The 14,240-nt window shown below is 41.2% G+C and overlaps 2 protein-coding genes and 1 long non-coding RNA gene across 8 annotated transcripts in view; 1 reads left to right on the top strand and 2 right to left on the bottom strand.

Moving 5' to 3' along the window:
* si:ch73-252i11.1 (uncharacterized protein LOC553517 homolog) overlaps window positions 1-14,240 on the bottom strand; it is a 69,071-nt gene that overhangs the window by 25,064 nt on the left and 29,767 nt on the right. For 4 of the 6 annotated variants that reach the window (XM_040034999.1, XM_040035003.1, XM_040035002.1 and 1 more), the window contains 2 exons: window positions 2,357-2,407; window positions 2,143-2,269 (listed from right to left, as the gene is read on the bottom strand). In XM_040034999.1, coding sequence (XP_039890933.1) covers window positions 2,143-2,269; window positions 2,357-2,407 — 178 coding nt within the window. Of the gene's footprint in view, window positions 1-2,142; window positions 2,270-2,356; window positions 2,408-8,949; window positions 10,220-10,379; window positions 10,532-12,132; window positions 12,264-12,748; window positions 12,825-14,240 lie in introns of those variants that run through there. The other 2 variants (XM_040035000.1, XM_040035004.1) reach the window with 2 other exon arrangements.
* LOC120735576 overlaps window positions 1-14,240 on the top strand; it is a 52,426-nt gene that overhangs the window by 22,574 nt on the left and 15,612 nt on the right. Inside the window, exon 2 of the long non-coding RNA XR_005696305.1 lies at window positions 13,413-13,419. This is a non-coding gene — a long non-coding RNA (uncharacterized LOC120735576). The remainder of the gene's footprint in view (window positions 1-13,412; window positions 13,420-14,240) is intronic.
* On the bottom strand, window positions 2,520-7,370 carry LOC120735574 (protein mono-ADP-ribosyltransferase PARP12). Its single transcript, XM_040035007.1, has 3 exons — window positions 6,751-7,370; window positions 6,282-6,417; window positions 2,520-3,206 (listed from the first exon to the last, which is right to left on the bottom strand). Exons 1-3 carry the CDS (start codon window positions 7,104-7,106, stop codon window positions 2,631-2,633), a joined length of 1,068 nt encoding a protein of 355 aa, XP_039890941.1. The 5' UTR covers window positions 7,107-7,370; the 3' UTR covers window positions 2,520-2,630.

Raw genomic sequence — 14,240 nt, forward strand, 5'->3', positions numbered from 1 at the left:
AAATAATGCAGTACATACTGTAACTACTTGTTACATTACTCTTTACATTACCTAAAATACTAAAACACACACTGTCATAATAACCAGTTAATAGTATAATAGTACAAACCTTAGGCTACAGTCCAGCACACCAACACAAATCATGACGACACGAGGACACACATATGATCCTTGTCATAGTATTTAGGTGTCAACAAAAAGCTGCCAACACAGAGCAAAGATGAAAACCAGCACAAAGAGCGATCGCCATGGTGATTCTACTTTAGAAACATGAACAGGTAGAAAGAGAGTCTGCAGCCTGACTGCTCATCGGTTTGTTACTTGTTGAAGTTCAGGCTCTGGCTGATGGGCTGCGGCTTTAACATTACTTTGGGTTCTTGGCTAGCTTAGTATTAGCATGCTCTCTGTGCAAAGAGCCAAAGTTGTGTTACCACCATAGTGCAGCTGTTTCTGTCCTAGATGCAGTTTCCACTTTACCATCACACTCTTGTCTGTTTTTTTGTGCAATAAGAATAAAAGGACAGTCCATATCCAGGCATTAGACTGTGCCACTATTTTCCTCCTCCAACAAACTGAAATCAGCTGATTTGGACAACAGGGAACTGGTTCTCTACAAGAACTGGATCCTGATTCTCAAACCTACTGTCCATTAGAAACTCATTCTGGGGAACTCATTCTGAACGCTTAGCAGAAAACAGCTGAAAACATGTTTCCACCTCCGCGCTTGACTGTGGTAAAAGTGTTTTTTAGCTCATACTCAGCATTTCTCTTCTGCCAAACATGGTGGCCAAAGAGATCGACTGACTGACCACAACACTTTCTCCCAAGCCTTCTCTCAATCATGAAGATGTTCATTTGAGCAGGTGGACCTTAAGGTTGCAGCAAGATTTCTATCTATTCTGCTTTAAACGCAGTTGAGATCAGGAGTAATGGTATTGGTAATTTGTTGGAAATTCATGTCAACTCAATGTGCTTAACACTGAACATAAAAACATAAAAACCTGGTCACCAAACCGCAACCACCACGCTCCACACAGCTTCCCGTGACACTGAGGGAGACAGAGTTCTGTCTGCATGTCAGAGATCAAATCCTTATTTCACTCAGCGACATGCAGGTCAAAGAACTTTTCTGTGATATGTTGATATTCTATCTGCTTCCATCAAAATAAGTAACTAACATAAAACTACCATAAAATTCTGTTCATTTCATTTTAAGTGAGCAAACTTACAAATTCAGCAAAGAATCAAATATTTTATTTTAATATTTATCCAAAGCATTGCGCCTGAAACCGCCGTATTGTAGCGTCCCTCCAACAGGAGGCAGAGACGGTCGGGATTCCGTGTACCAGCTGTTCATTAGGAACAGTAACACAGTCGGCTGTGGGCTGTAGACAACGCCAAAACAAAGAGAGCGCTCCCTGAAGAATAAAAACAATCCCTCTGTCTCCTCTTGAACTTGTGCTACTTTTTTCCCCTACACACACACACACACACACACACACACACACACACACGCGCGCGCGCTCCATAACTCCCACCCCCATACATACACTCTCAGCCAACCACAAGCATGTTCTCCTACAGACTCTCTGTCACAGGTGTTTGATATGATCGACAGGCTTAACAGCCTCTAGATCAGGGGTGGGCAATTTCAGTCCACGAGGGCCGGTGTCCCTGCAGATTTTAGATCTCACCTTGGGTCATCACACCTGAATCACATGATTAGTTCATTACCAGGCCTCTGGAGAACTTCAGGACATGTTGGGGAGCTAATTTAGCCATTTAAATAAGCTGTGTTGGTTCGAGGACACATCTAAAACCTGCAGGTACACCGGCCCTCGTGGACGGAGATTGCCCACCCCTGCTCTAGATTATTACACCTTCAAGGACACTCAGTAAATCACATCATTGCACGTGTGGAGCAAGTCCGTCATAGCTGTGTGACAAATCTGAACACAATAACGCTGATGACACAACGATCAGATTAACTTGCAATCCAGTTTGTTACATACTAACATCACAGAGAGCCAGCGCTTCCTAAAACCAAAGCTTTCTGAAGCATTTTACCTTCAAAAAATCTGGAAACGCCCAAACCTTTTATCTAAAATTGAGATGTCTGAGTTGCAGAATAAATGTAAGTACCTGTATGAGTTACTGGGGTCACAGTAGTCTCTCTCAATTGTCTCATTATCGGGCAAATCAGTCCACTGGTGTCCCTCTTGGACCTGCCATCGGTACGGCATCTTGTCATGAGCTTTAAAACATCGATCTAAGAAGAAAGAAGAAAGACAGCTGGTCAAAGTCAAGAAAGAACTACATTAAAACCTCAAACACTTACTAACCATGACTTTCTCACCTTGATGTTTGCAGTGACCTTTAATGAAGTACATGCAGATCCCTGTTTTATCTGAAAGAAACAGGAGATATTTCACAGGCTTCATTCAGACAGCAGTTTTAGTTCATCTCCCCACAGAAGTGTTTTCAGCCGTTGTTTACCTCTGACAGGGCTCTGTCTATTGTTCTGCCATCCTCCGCCTCTAGCAGCTACATCACTGACAGCAGCACGAATGTCACTTAAGGAACGAGTATTTTGAAAAAGCCGATGGTTGCCCCTGTTGCCGCCTCTCCCTCTAAAAGGCACTAGCAGCTTTTTTTGGACGCCATGTCCGGTTTTGGCTTACATCATTTTCGCTGCTCCCATCGTTGTCGCTAGTGGCGGCAGAGATGTCACTAGTGGGAGAGTTTTCATCGTCGCTTTCATTCAGTCCATCGCTGGAGTACAGGTCAAAGGCGTCAATGTTTGCAGCAATGTCACTAAGTGAACAGGCCTGATCCTGCACCGGGCGGCTGCTGTGGCTTCCTCTGTTCCCCCTAAAGCCACTGTTGCCCCAAGTATCTCTCCAACCTCTGCTGAGCTGATGGCCACCTCTCCCTCTGCCTCTCTGACTTTGTTGACCATGGTCACTGACTCGAGCCACCTTCAAAGCTTGTTTATTTGCATAAGTAGCCTTCAAGGATTGAAAGAGTGTGTCAGGTACGCCTCTAGCTTGCAAAGCTCTGAATGGCTGTGGAGCATTAAAATCGTGGTTCTTCCAGCAGCTGCATTCACGGCTGATGTAGGTCTCACAGATGTGGAGCCTCTTGCAACCATCACCATCCTGACACCTGCCGAACAGTCCAACACCGTTGTTGTAGTCGTGGCATATCTGGAGATATGGAGAGAGGAAAAGATGAAAAGTGAAGGTTATAATCACAGACTGTAAATCAAACCTGGATTATAATCATATATTCTACATAAACGATGGATAGAACTGTCTGACATTCCTGTTTGATTTGTTGTTGTTTGTTTTGTTTTGACTTTAAAAAGGCACTGTACATGTAAGCTGTATAAATAAGTAAGACAGGAAAGACTGAGAGCATAAGCTTGATTTGAATCAGTTTAGGTCATTTTGTCATAAACTTCTAAAAAAACAGGTAAATTCAAGGGGAGATGCAACCATTTGAATCTCCCCCTGCTGGGCATTAAACAAAATGCAGGCATTTAAAGAAGTTTCATTTAACACAGTGGCTCCCAAACTTTTTTTTTTGCTAGCCCCTCCCCTTCGTCTTACAAGAAAACGAAATTCGTCACGCAACGTCAAACGTATGTGCCTTTTGTCACGTCACGCCGTGCGCCACGTTAATGGCTGTATCCCAATTCAGGGTCTGCAGCCTTAAAGTACGCAGCCTCAACGATCCTCAAGGGCCGCGTACTCAAAGACCGCTAAGGCCGGAAGTGCGAGGCTTGTGAAATGGGACGGTCTAGCCTCCGTTGCGCTGCCCAGGTTGCCTAGCAACCATGATACTAACAGCTGAAAACGTGTCATACAGCTTTGTTTGACAGAAATGAAGGAGAAAATCTTTTGTTCATTTGTTTGTTTCTTTCTACATTAGCTTTGATCATTCTCTAATTAAGCTCAGCTATTGAACGGCGTATATTTTAAAGTAAAGGCTTTAAAACCAAGTTAGCACAAACGTCACTAATGTCACATAACTTTGCCGACATGTGGCCAACAGTAATGTTTTAATGTTCTTCGTTATTAAACATTTGCACATAAATAAGTGACATAATATTCAGTACTTACTTAAAGTTTACTCTTTGGGCGCCCCTCACCCGCCGTTTTTGTTTTTTTGGCAAAATTATCCACACCCACCGCCGCGCTATGCATTCTGGGATAATTGGGCCACGAAGTCTACACTGCCACAGCCTTAAAATTCAGGGAAACGAAGGACGCATTTCAGGGCCGCATTTCGAGCAGCCTTTGAATTGGGACAGCCTTTGGCGCGCCGCTGTGACGTAATCGGCCTTGAAATGCGTACTTTAAGGCTGCAGACACTGAATTGGGATACAGCCAGTGGCGGCTGGCCCATAGGGGGCGCTCGGGCTCCGCCCCCCCAAATGTGGAGGAGTAAAAATATATATTTTTAAAAAATTCATCAATGATAGTTTTACTATGTGTGTGCCCATATACAGCCAGGCGTATTTTAACATTTTCACCAGCTGACTCATTAAAGTTCAACCAACAAACGGTGTTTTTCTTCTTCTGGGGCGCTCGTCAAAGCGCCCTTGATATGCAGCGAAATAGCCTATCATTAAATGGTTGCCAGGGGAAAATAATAAATATTGACCTATCAGCGTCGCTGAATTAAATGGTTTGGGGGCGCTTAAAATTGCGCCCCTGCAGAAAACGCGCGAAGATTTGCTGTTCTAGAATTTTACCTCAGTCAGTAGCCTAAGTGAGCTATAAGGTCAGAGAGAGACGATGGCAGCGGTATTGTTAACGGTTGAGGCACAGCCTCCCCCAAATTCGGTTAGATCGCTTCTAACCTACCCTTTTGCCAGAAGGACAATGGCAGAAAAACTGCAAGTTAAAGAGTTGGGACCCTGACAAGCCCGAAATTCAACTAACCCAGGCAACGAAGGAGAAGTCAAAAGCATACAACAGGACTTTTTGTCGGAGTTGGTTCCAGCGCAAGTCGTGGCTGACAGGCTGTGGAACAGCTAATGCACTTTTTTGTTTCCCGTGCATACTGTTCAAAAGTGACAAGTGTGATTTGACGTGGACACAATCTGGACAAACCGACTTAAAGCACCTCTCCGAACGAATCAAGAAACATGAAAGCTCACGAGTTCATATGGACAACAGTGTAAAGCTAGCTGTGCTAGGGAAAACTAGCATAGCGGCGCAGCTAGATGATGGACATCGGATTGCTTTAAGAAGGCACAACGAAGAGGTAGATAAAAACCGTCATATTTTATCTAAAATCATCGATTGTATTAAGTTTTGTGGTGCTTTTGAGCTAGCATTTTTACAAATCTATACAAATGGCCAGAATATGGTTGTTCATTTTTTCCAAATATACAAATGGCCTGAAGATGGTTGTTCATATTTACAAAACCATACAAATAGCTGTGTTAACCTCTCTAGAATTATTTTCAAATGCTGTTTTCAGGCAAAATGTCTACCACTCTATTTTCATTTTTCACAAATCTATACAAGGCAGAATATGGGAGTCTATACAAATTGCTTATTACCAATAACTTTCATCAATGTTTTCAGTAGCCTCTATCAAAAGCTCCTGCTTACTTGTTTTGAATTATGCTCTGGTGCACAGTCCAACCATGTGCACATTTAATTTTGAAGTAATTAAATTTGTATATCAGAATTAAACTTCATCATTCTGGTTTGTGTAAAGCCAAGATGCACAGACCACACTAGGTCAAGCCAAGCTTTCTGTTGTGTGTTGCCATCTAGTGGGCATGAGGTATCACTGTATGAGTTAATCACCTAGCAACAAATTAAAATTGTGTTGTTTGATGTACTCATTAAATGGGTCATTTTAGTCGATATCATAAAAATTGCCCCCCCTGAGATTTTTTTCAGGAGCCGCCACTGGATACAGCCATCGTTTCCATTAGATCAATCTCTACAATGGCGGATAGAGACAAAATACTGTTACTGTTAATCTGACTATCTGCAGTTTTTACACGCTTACATTTACACACACAGTTGCTGTCCCTCCGTTTAGAAAGGCAGAGACGTCAATGGTGTAATTATTTTACATTGTTCTCAATAGCTATATTTTTCAAAAAAAAAAAAAAAATTTTTTAAAGAAAAACACTTTCAATTCATTTAAAAACAAAAGTAACATGTTAGTGGAAACAGCGGGTGTGGCATTGTGCCGTAGGAATGCAAACTAGACTGACTCGTCCGGTTCATGCTGTGTGTTGTTAGACTTACATCAGGAAGAACTGTGTGGTCACTCTGCAGCAGCAGGGTGCACAGCTCCTCCCGGCTCAGGCTCTCCAGCTCATGCTCCCTCAGAAGTCTTTGGTTATGCTCAGAGGTCAGCTCATGGGAGAAGCTGCAGCCCCTCCTGTTGTAACAGAATCCACACAGCTGAGTCATGCCGGTAAGTACTCAGTAAAAGAAAAGAAAAAACCCCAAAACAATAATGACAACAACAAAAAAGCTGTCATGTACGTCACGGGTTATCTTTCTGGTAGAAAGTCCGTTTGCAAGTCAAAAGACGGCGCGATAACTCATGGACAGAATTATATGAAAGTCGAGTTCAGCGTTTTGGGAAAAATGTTTTAGCAGGATTCGCCCATTAATAGGTTTGATGTACAGCTGGGTAGAGCCAACATCCGTTTAACTTCGAAGACTCAGACAATAAGCTGTTTATTTGCTTTAGGTCCAGTATATTTACCTGAGCTGAGTGAACTGACAGAATCCGCTGAAGAGGATGTTTTTACACAGGTGCAGACCCCTGCACGTCCCCGGGCAGTCTTTGGCTCTGCAAAGTCTCAGGCGGGTCCTGGCCACCACCTTCGGCTGTCCGTTTGGACAACACCGAGCAAATTTCTCTCGGTTACAAATGATCTCCGACACCTTCGTGGGATCTCCGGAAAACAGATTATACACTAAATCCTCCGTGTTGACTGCTCCTTGGCCGGCGCAGATCATTTTCAGTATTTCCGTCTCCATCGTGTCCGAGCTCTGCCTGCGTTTCCTTCCACCTGTGAGACCAAACCGCAGCTTGACGACAGCGGCCGCTGGTTTCATGGGAGGAGGAAAACTTCGGTATCATTTCTGACGATTGGAAAGCGAAACTGAACTATTTTTATCTTGGACTGATGCTGTAATGCTGCTGATTTCCACTTGGGGGCGTCACCGCGCTGTATGACCTCCATAGACCTCGACTGAAAATGAAAAGAAAGGCTTACTTTTGCTTCACAGCTGAAACATGTCCAGTAATGAAAACACATGGCGTCACAATGCGTCTATGGCTCTGTGGATGTGTCGTTGCGCAACAGCCCATCTCCTGTATACTACTGCACAGACTGTGCTGGGCTATAGAGCAAACTCTTGTGACAGCTCGTATGGATGGGCCATTGCGAAGGAACTGGATTAACTGTATTTTTAAACAGTGTGTAATCATATATTTTACTCATATCTTATCTAATCATTATAAAAATATAACAGGTAGTCCAAGTACTACTGACCAATCATGTTTAATCTGGACCGAGTGGAGGTGGTGAGTGACAAGAGAATGGTGGTTAAGCTGTCATTCCTGTTGGACAACATCTCCCAGCCCATGCAGGAGACTCTGACAGCACAGAGCAGCTCCTTCAGTAGGAGGCTGCAGCACCCAGGATGTAGGACGGAGAGATTTCGCAGGTCTTTCCTCCCAACTGCTGTCAGACTCTACCACATGGTCTCTGCAGATGACCACACATGTGCAGACAGACACACAAACATCCAATACACCATGATAGCCCTCGCCCACTCTCCCTTATATGCAATATTTTGTGCAATACCATGTGAACATTTTTTCCTACTATAACAGAGAATTTTATTCTATTTTGTTGGTACTTTATTCTATTGTATTTAGCATTTTATTCTTGTTGTATAATATGTTATTCTATCTTATCCTGTTCTATTGTGTTTTTCTTAACTTTTACTGCTCACAAAGTCGTGCTTTCTGCCAGGACCAAAAAATTCCCACATGTGGGACTAATAAAGGTTTATCTTATCTTATCTTATCTTAAGCCTACTCTGCAAGTAGCTGTCTACATTTGACCATTTTACAAATCCTCGCCTGCAGCGTTGGTCAAGTTACTTGAGAAAAGTAATTAGTTACTAATTACTTCTCCAAAAAAGAAATCACTTTACTTTACTGATTACTAATTTTCAAAAGTAATTAGTTACTTTATTACTTAGTTACTTTTAAAAAACATATGCAACCTGAATACGTTATAAAGTACTATTGCTTTATAACGTATTCAGGTATCAGCCCAAGTCTATTTTTTCTGCATAATCCATCACATAAAATTGAATCAAATGAAAAAGTATCTTTTAAAACTTAGTATTAGTTTTAATCATGCAGAGTGTACAGCGGATGACAATGTTTTTACAGAATCAAAGTAATGTGAGTACTTCCAACGCTGCATGGTCGCACTCTCTCCCGAGCTCCATAGTATCCGTTGATCTACACACGTCTGCTGCTGCCACAGACGTCGCGCGCTCGTATGTCACTGTCACAAATAAAATCACGGTTCAGTAACGCAGTAGCGCTTACAGGAAAGTAGCAGTAATCTAATTTCTTTTTTTGCAATAGTAATATTGTACTTTACTCAATAATGGAAAAAAGTAATCAGATTACAGTAGTTACTTGTAACGCGTTACTGCCCATCCCTGGTCACCTGTAGGTTATTATTATAGCTTCTAACAAACTGACAGGCTAATATTTTGCCCTCATACCGAGTTTTAAGGAAACTTCCATGTGTTTGACTCCAACAGCAGCAGCGTGCGCTCATCAGTGCACAACAGGGCGAAGTGTGAAAGATGAACAACTACCACAGTATCGTCTTTGTGCTCATCGTTTATTGTTTTCTTTCTCTTTTTTTTGACATGTTTTTCCAAACACAGAGAAGTGAGTGTCACACAGATCGCAGCCCTTTGTTTCTATCTGTGCTCCAAGAAGTTGGTCCCAGCTTCCTGTTCACATCACAAAGGTTGTCTAAACAGCAAAGCTATCAACACACAGGCCGTCATGTGTCTCAGCCAATCTGACAGTGTCTTAATACAGTAGGACGCGCTAATATGACAACCACTAACTACCTGAGATAATTAAGAGAAAAGCAATCAGGTGTTTCTTCTAGCTCAGCGTGCTTATGTGATATTAGCGTTGTGCTGCTATTTCTGTGTTATTCTGTATAAAAGTTATTTCAAAGTTAAATTTAAACACAATGAGTGGAAAAGCTGTCAAGTTTTAGAAATTCACCTTAAATAATTTTACAGTACATGTGATTTAGGTGGAAAGGTTTGAGCATCAAAACAACAAAGAGAAAAAACAAACGAGAAATTTGAAAATGGAAAGAGAAAGTATGAAACATTTAACATTTCTGAAGCTTTCTTTAGAAACCTGCACCACCTCTAATCTACATGATCAGCATGTCTGTCAAAGTTTCTTCATCATTCAAATTAAACCTAAAATACTTTAATAGAATCTAACTGGGAAGCTGGTGCTACCAACTCTTTTTCTGGAGCACAGTTCACAAATCATAACTCACATTTTCAGGTACCACTTCTGGAAAATCTTTTTACTAACTCAGCTACATTTTCAGAAAAGTCTAACAATTCCCTTGGAGATAGTGTGGGAAATGGAGTTGATGGTGTGGGTTTGTTGACTGTTCCACTGGTTGAGTCCATGAAAGAAGCTGTGCTGGGAAGGTGCCGTGCAGTGGTTTGACTTAAGATGGTATTTAGTTTGTGTACTACCGATGGTGTCTGTACTACTGCTGCGGTGGGTAATACCAGTGGTTTCCCTACTGCCACGTGTCTTGGTACCACCACAGATTGCTGTGCTAGTCTCGACCCTGATACTCGCTTTGGTACTGTGCCATCAATAAACATGTTTGTGGTCTTGTACTGGATCAGGTACTCGGGGTAGATCTGCTGCTTCTCAAACACCACATATATGGAGGGGTTCATTACATCATTCACACAGCTGTCATAGAAGTTTATGCCCCCTCCATCCTTGGAGGGAGGTCGGCGATAATCAGAGGACCCTTTGGTGAAGTCTCCCACCAGCACCCGTGAGATGAACATGGCTCTCACGTCAGTGTCTCCGGTGTAGCTGTGGGAGTATCTGGCATCACGGGCAAAGTAACTACCTGTGTTTAGACACCAAAAAAGACGACTGTGAAAAAAAATGCATTTGTGGGGAAAGACAGCAGGAACCCTAGTGTCACAAAATCATCTGCAAGACTGAAATGAAAATGTTTTAAGTTTCTGTGTTTTAAATGGATGCTATTCAACATTTCTTCCAATCACCTTTGCCATAAGACGTTCCGTGAGTTCCGCAGATTCTCCAGTCAAAGTTGTGGTGACAGATGGTGTCTGCAAATTTGGAGTCAGTGCCATGAAAAAGCTTTTCTTCCCTCACATTTCCTCCTTTGTTTTTGGTCTTCATCTGATTCTTCTGCCTTCAAGTAGGAGACAGAAAAAATGAACTCAAAGGGGTACATGTACAGTAAGTGTGTGAACGTAAAGTCACTCAATCTATGTAGATGTGAGGCAACCAGAACCCGGGGGACAAGAAAGAAAGAAAGAGAAAGAAGAAAAGAGAAGTTGGCAACAGAGGGATAGAGAGAGAAAAGACACTGAAAATCTGCATAATGACCTGATGTAGAAAAAAACCCCAAAGAAAACAGTAGGAAACCACGGTAACAACCAACATAAGCATAAGTAACAGTAAATAATACATATAGAATGTTACTGAGCAGCATACACGGCTAGTAATGCACGATATGTTTACAGGCAGCAGCCAACCAAGATAGTGTGTGTCTGTGAGTACCTGTTTGTACACCTGTGTGTGTGAGCACGCATAAGGTTTGTTCATGTAAGTGTCCAATAATAGGTTTGGGGAGCCATAGCCCTGCCCCCCAGGACATGAAGCAGGCATGGAGGAGATCCAGGCCCCAGGCATCTACAGGTCCCCCAGAGCATTAAAGCAATGATCATGACACTTTGCATATTAATGATCAAGGAGCTGACCTCACAGCCCATTGCTCATTCATTGGTGCTGGTTTCAGTCACTGTGTAAATGTACTATTTATAAGGTTGGAAGCCTGCGGACAGCTGAGACTAAAGACGTCACTTGGATGAGTGACGAAACGTTTCTCCCACTGAAAACGTGCAGATGAACAGAATCTGGTTTTCCATCGGTGTGTGAATGTTGTTAGTTTGCACTTGAGTTTAGAAGTGCATGTATAAATGTGTGAATTAGGCATGTTGTATACAGTGCTTTGAATACTCTGGGAGAGTAGAAAAGCGCTATATAAGAATCAGTCCATTTAACTTTTTGGGACAGAATACTAAAATGCTACTTACACTGGACAAAGCAGAAAAAAGTCAGATAATATACATGTTGATCTTAGATAAAGCTTCTGGTTCTGAAAATCTACCTTGCACTCATGAAGTCAACCATGAACTACAATTTGTTCATGGGACGCCATCTGTCTGACAGCAAAACCTTTGGTCATGCATCAGGACAATGATCCCAAGCACAACCGCAAATACACAACAGAATTGCTGAAAAAGAAACAAATCAATATGATGCCCAATGAATGGCCCAGACTCATTCATGAATGAAATGTTGTAGTGGGACCTTAAGAGAGCTGTGCATAAACAAATGTCCACCAAACTCGATGAACTTAAGCAACACGACCCTAAAAGTTTTTTTTTTTAAAATTCTTATCAAACAGGGAAGATTAACGTTTGTGTTTGGCAGTGTGATGGTGTGGAGCTCCGCTCTATCCTCCAAGATGTCAACGCTCACCCCCACAGACTACTTCCAGAATTTGGGAGTGGAGAGGACAGAACAGAAGGGACATGCGACAAATGCTGGTTGAAGGATATGATGTCAGCCCACATACTCAACTCTGCTGCTCAACCTGCAGCTGCATTTTCCACCAATTAAGGAAAATGAACAGGCTTCCCAGATTGAGATTTATTCCAAGAAGCATTTTTACAACACAAGCCAAACACATTTCATTACTGGATGCACAATAAATGAAATACGTACAGCTGAAAGGCTTCCCAAAGAGCTTTGTTCTGAATCCTCTCAATGTTGATGATGTCACAGCTTTTCATGGTTTCAGAGAAAAGAGCTACAACTTCTCTAAATTCTTCCGAGCTGGGCTGGAGTGAGATTCGCTATAAGAAAAAACAGGAACATTAAACATTTTCAGTCACAATTATAAAAGGAAAAGTAGAATTTTAGTGGAGACAAATAACATGATCACAACGCTAACACACACAAATCTTTTAAGGTGATATGAAAACATGTAAAGCAGGTTTTTTCAGCAGATAGTGTGAAATATCTGAATTTATTTTCAGTTATGATTCAAACTCTTTGGTTGGTCTCTATGAACTGCTGAAGGATCCAACACGAACTGTCCTTCTAAAAACTCATTTCCTATCCTGGCCCATCCTGGTCACTTCTAGTGAAAATCTTCATCTTCAGCTCTACCATCCTGATCTTTTCTTTATTTCTTTTTCTCAGTGAATTTACTTCTTTTTAAAAATATTATCAAAATAAAATACATTTGAAACCATCTGCATTTAAGAGCATGGCCTATAGCAGTAAAGAAGTGTGTGTGTGTATGTATATATATATATATAATTTTTTTTTACAATACCGAGTATCCTGTTTGAGGGATCTGTGTCTTGTCCCAGGTTTCTGGTATTGGAGTGGAAGTTTGAACCAAAGGCCTTCTGCAGAGAGAAAGGGTTAGAATGACTTTAATTATTGTTTTTAAAGGTTGAAAACACACATCAGATAAATGTAATTAATGATCACTGCGGTAAGCAGACTTCTTTTCTTTATTCAAACTTTTTTAAGTTTTGATTTTAAATGAATAAAATATTTTTCCGTTATAAGCGACAATGAAAAACATATTTTTAATTTCTTGCAAATTCCTTGAAAAACAAACCAACGAAACAAAAAAACAAACAAACAAAAAAACCCCAAACTAAAGAATTGTGACTCATGCTGAGGCTCCACACAGACGGGGAAATAACTGTTTGATACCCTGCTGAATTTGTAGGTTTGCTCACTTTACAAAGAAATTAAAATATAAAGTCTCTCATTTTGATGGTCGTTTCATTTTAATGGAGAGATCAACCAAAAATTCAGAGACAAAACCCACCATTACCAAGTTCTTTGATCTGCATGTCATTGAGTGAAATAAGGATTTGATCCCATACAAGCGAGCCAAATGAACACAGCTAATAAATGTGAAACAGAAGAATTTAAGAACAATCAGGGTTGTTCCTACAGTCTTTGAGTCTTATTAAGTTAAGTTACTAAGTAGCTCCTTGTTGAGGGACGAGACCACAAGCTCAACAGTGTCTCTAAGAAACCTGTAGACATCATGTTTTGTGAAATCTTTGTTGACTAAAAAGCTACTATGACCAGTTACTGATATGGCTAACTACTTATTTACATCTCCATGAGTAAATAATCAACATCAGAATTCATTTAGAGTCACGTTTCGTCTTCTTGAAAGAGATATTTGGCTGTGTCAAAAATTACATCAGCATTGAAACCCCCCAAAACAACTGCAATTCCTTAAATGGCCACTTGAAGTTAGCTTAAAAGGTTGACCCACTTTTGTGGATAATGTTTACAGCCTGGTACAAAATAATGGTTTTTGTCTCTATAGCAAATTTTATCACCCACGACTACGGGGTGCCGTGAAAATGACAGTTGTCTTCCATGCAATTTGACAAAGCTTCATAGGATCTGCCAGCAAGACCAGGAAAAAAACAAATTCACGAGTGTGGAGCCTGTAGAGATGTGGTCAGACTCAAGGCTGTGCTGCTGAAAAAGGAGCTTCTAAAATGTATCAACACCAGTTTTTGAGTTTTTCAACAAATTTTGCCAATATTTCTATAAACACAAAGATGAAGCCAATTTTATTTTCATTTAAAATTACGTGCAGAACTTCCTGAATTCAGAAATTTGAATCAGGCAAATGTTTCATAAGGACAAACATTTTGTAGCATCAGGATGGATGGATGGATGGATAGATGGATAGATGGATAGATGGATGGATAGATGGATGGATAGATGTTTCTTTTAGACTTCTATGACCAAGGGAAAACCCGAATGTTGGCATGGTTACCCAT

This window comes from Simochromis diagramma, unplaced genomic scaffold (assembly GCF_900408965.1).
Source record: "Simochromis diagramma unplaced genomic scaffold, fSimDia1.1 OVJJ01000816.1, whole genome shotgun sequence".
Taxonomy (NCBI): Eukaryota; Metazoa; Chordata; class Actinopteri; order Cichliformes; family Cichlidae; genus Simochromis; species Simochromis diagramma.

Bases quoted from the DNA above. Each gene is read 5' to 3' on its own strand.
- LOC120735574 (XM_040035007.1), bottom strand. From the start codon at position 7,106: ATGAAACCAGCGGCCGCTGTCGTCAAGCTGCGGTTTGGTCTCACAGGT. The intron at 6,418-6,750 runs GTAAATATACTG...CTGTTACAACAG, and splicing joins TGTCAGTTCACTCAGCTCAG to GAGGGGCTGCAGCTTCTCCC. The intron at 3,207-6,281 runs GTAAGTCTAACA...CCATATCTCCAG, and splicing joins ACCACACAGTTCTTCCTGAT to ATATGCCACGACTACAACAA.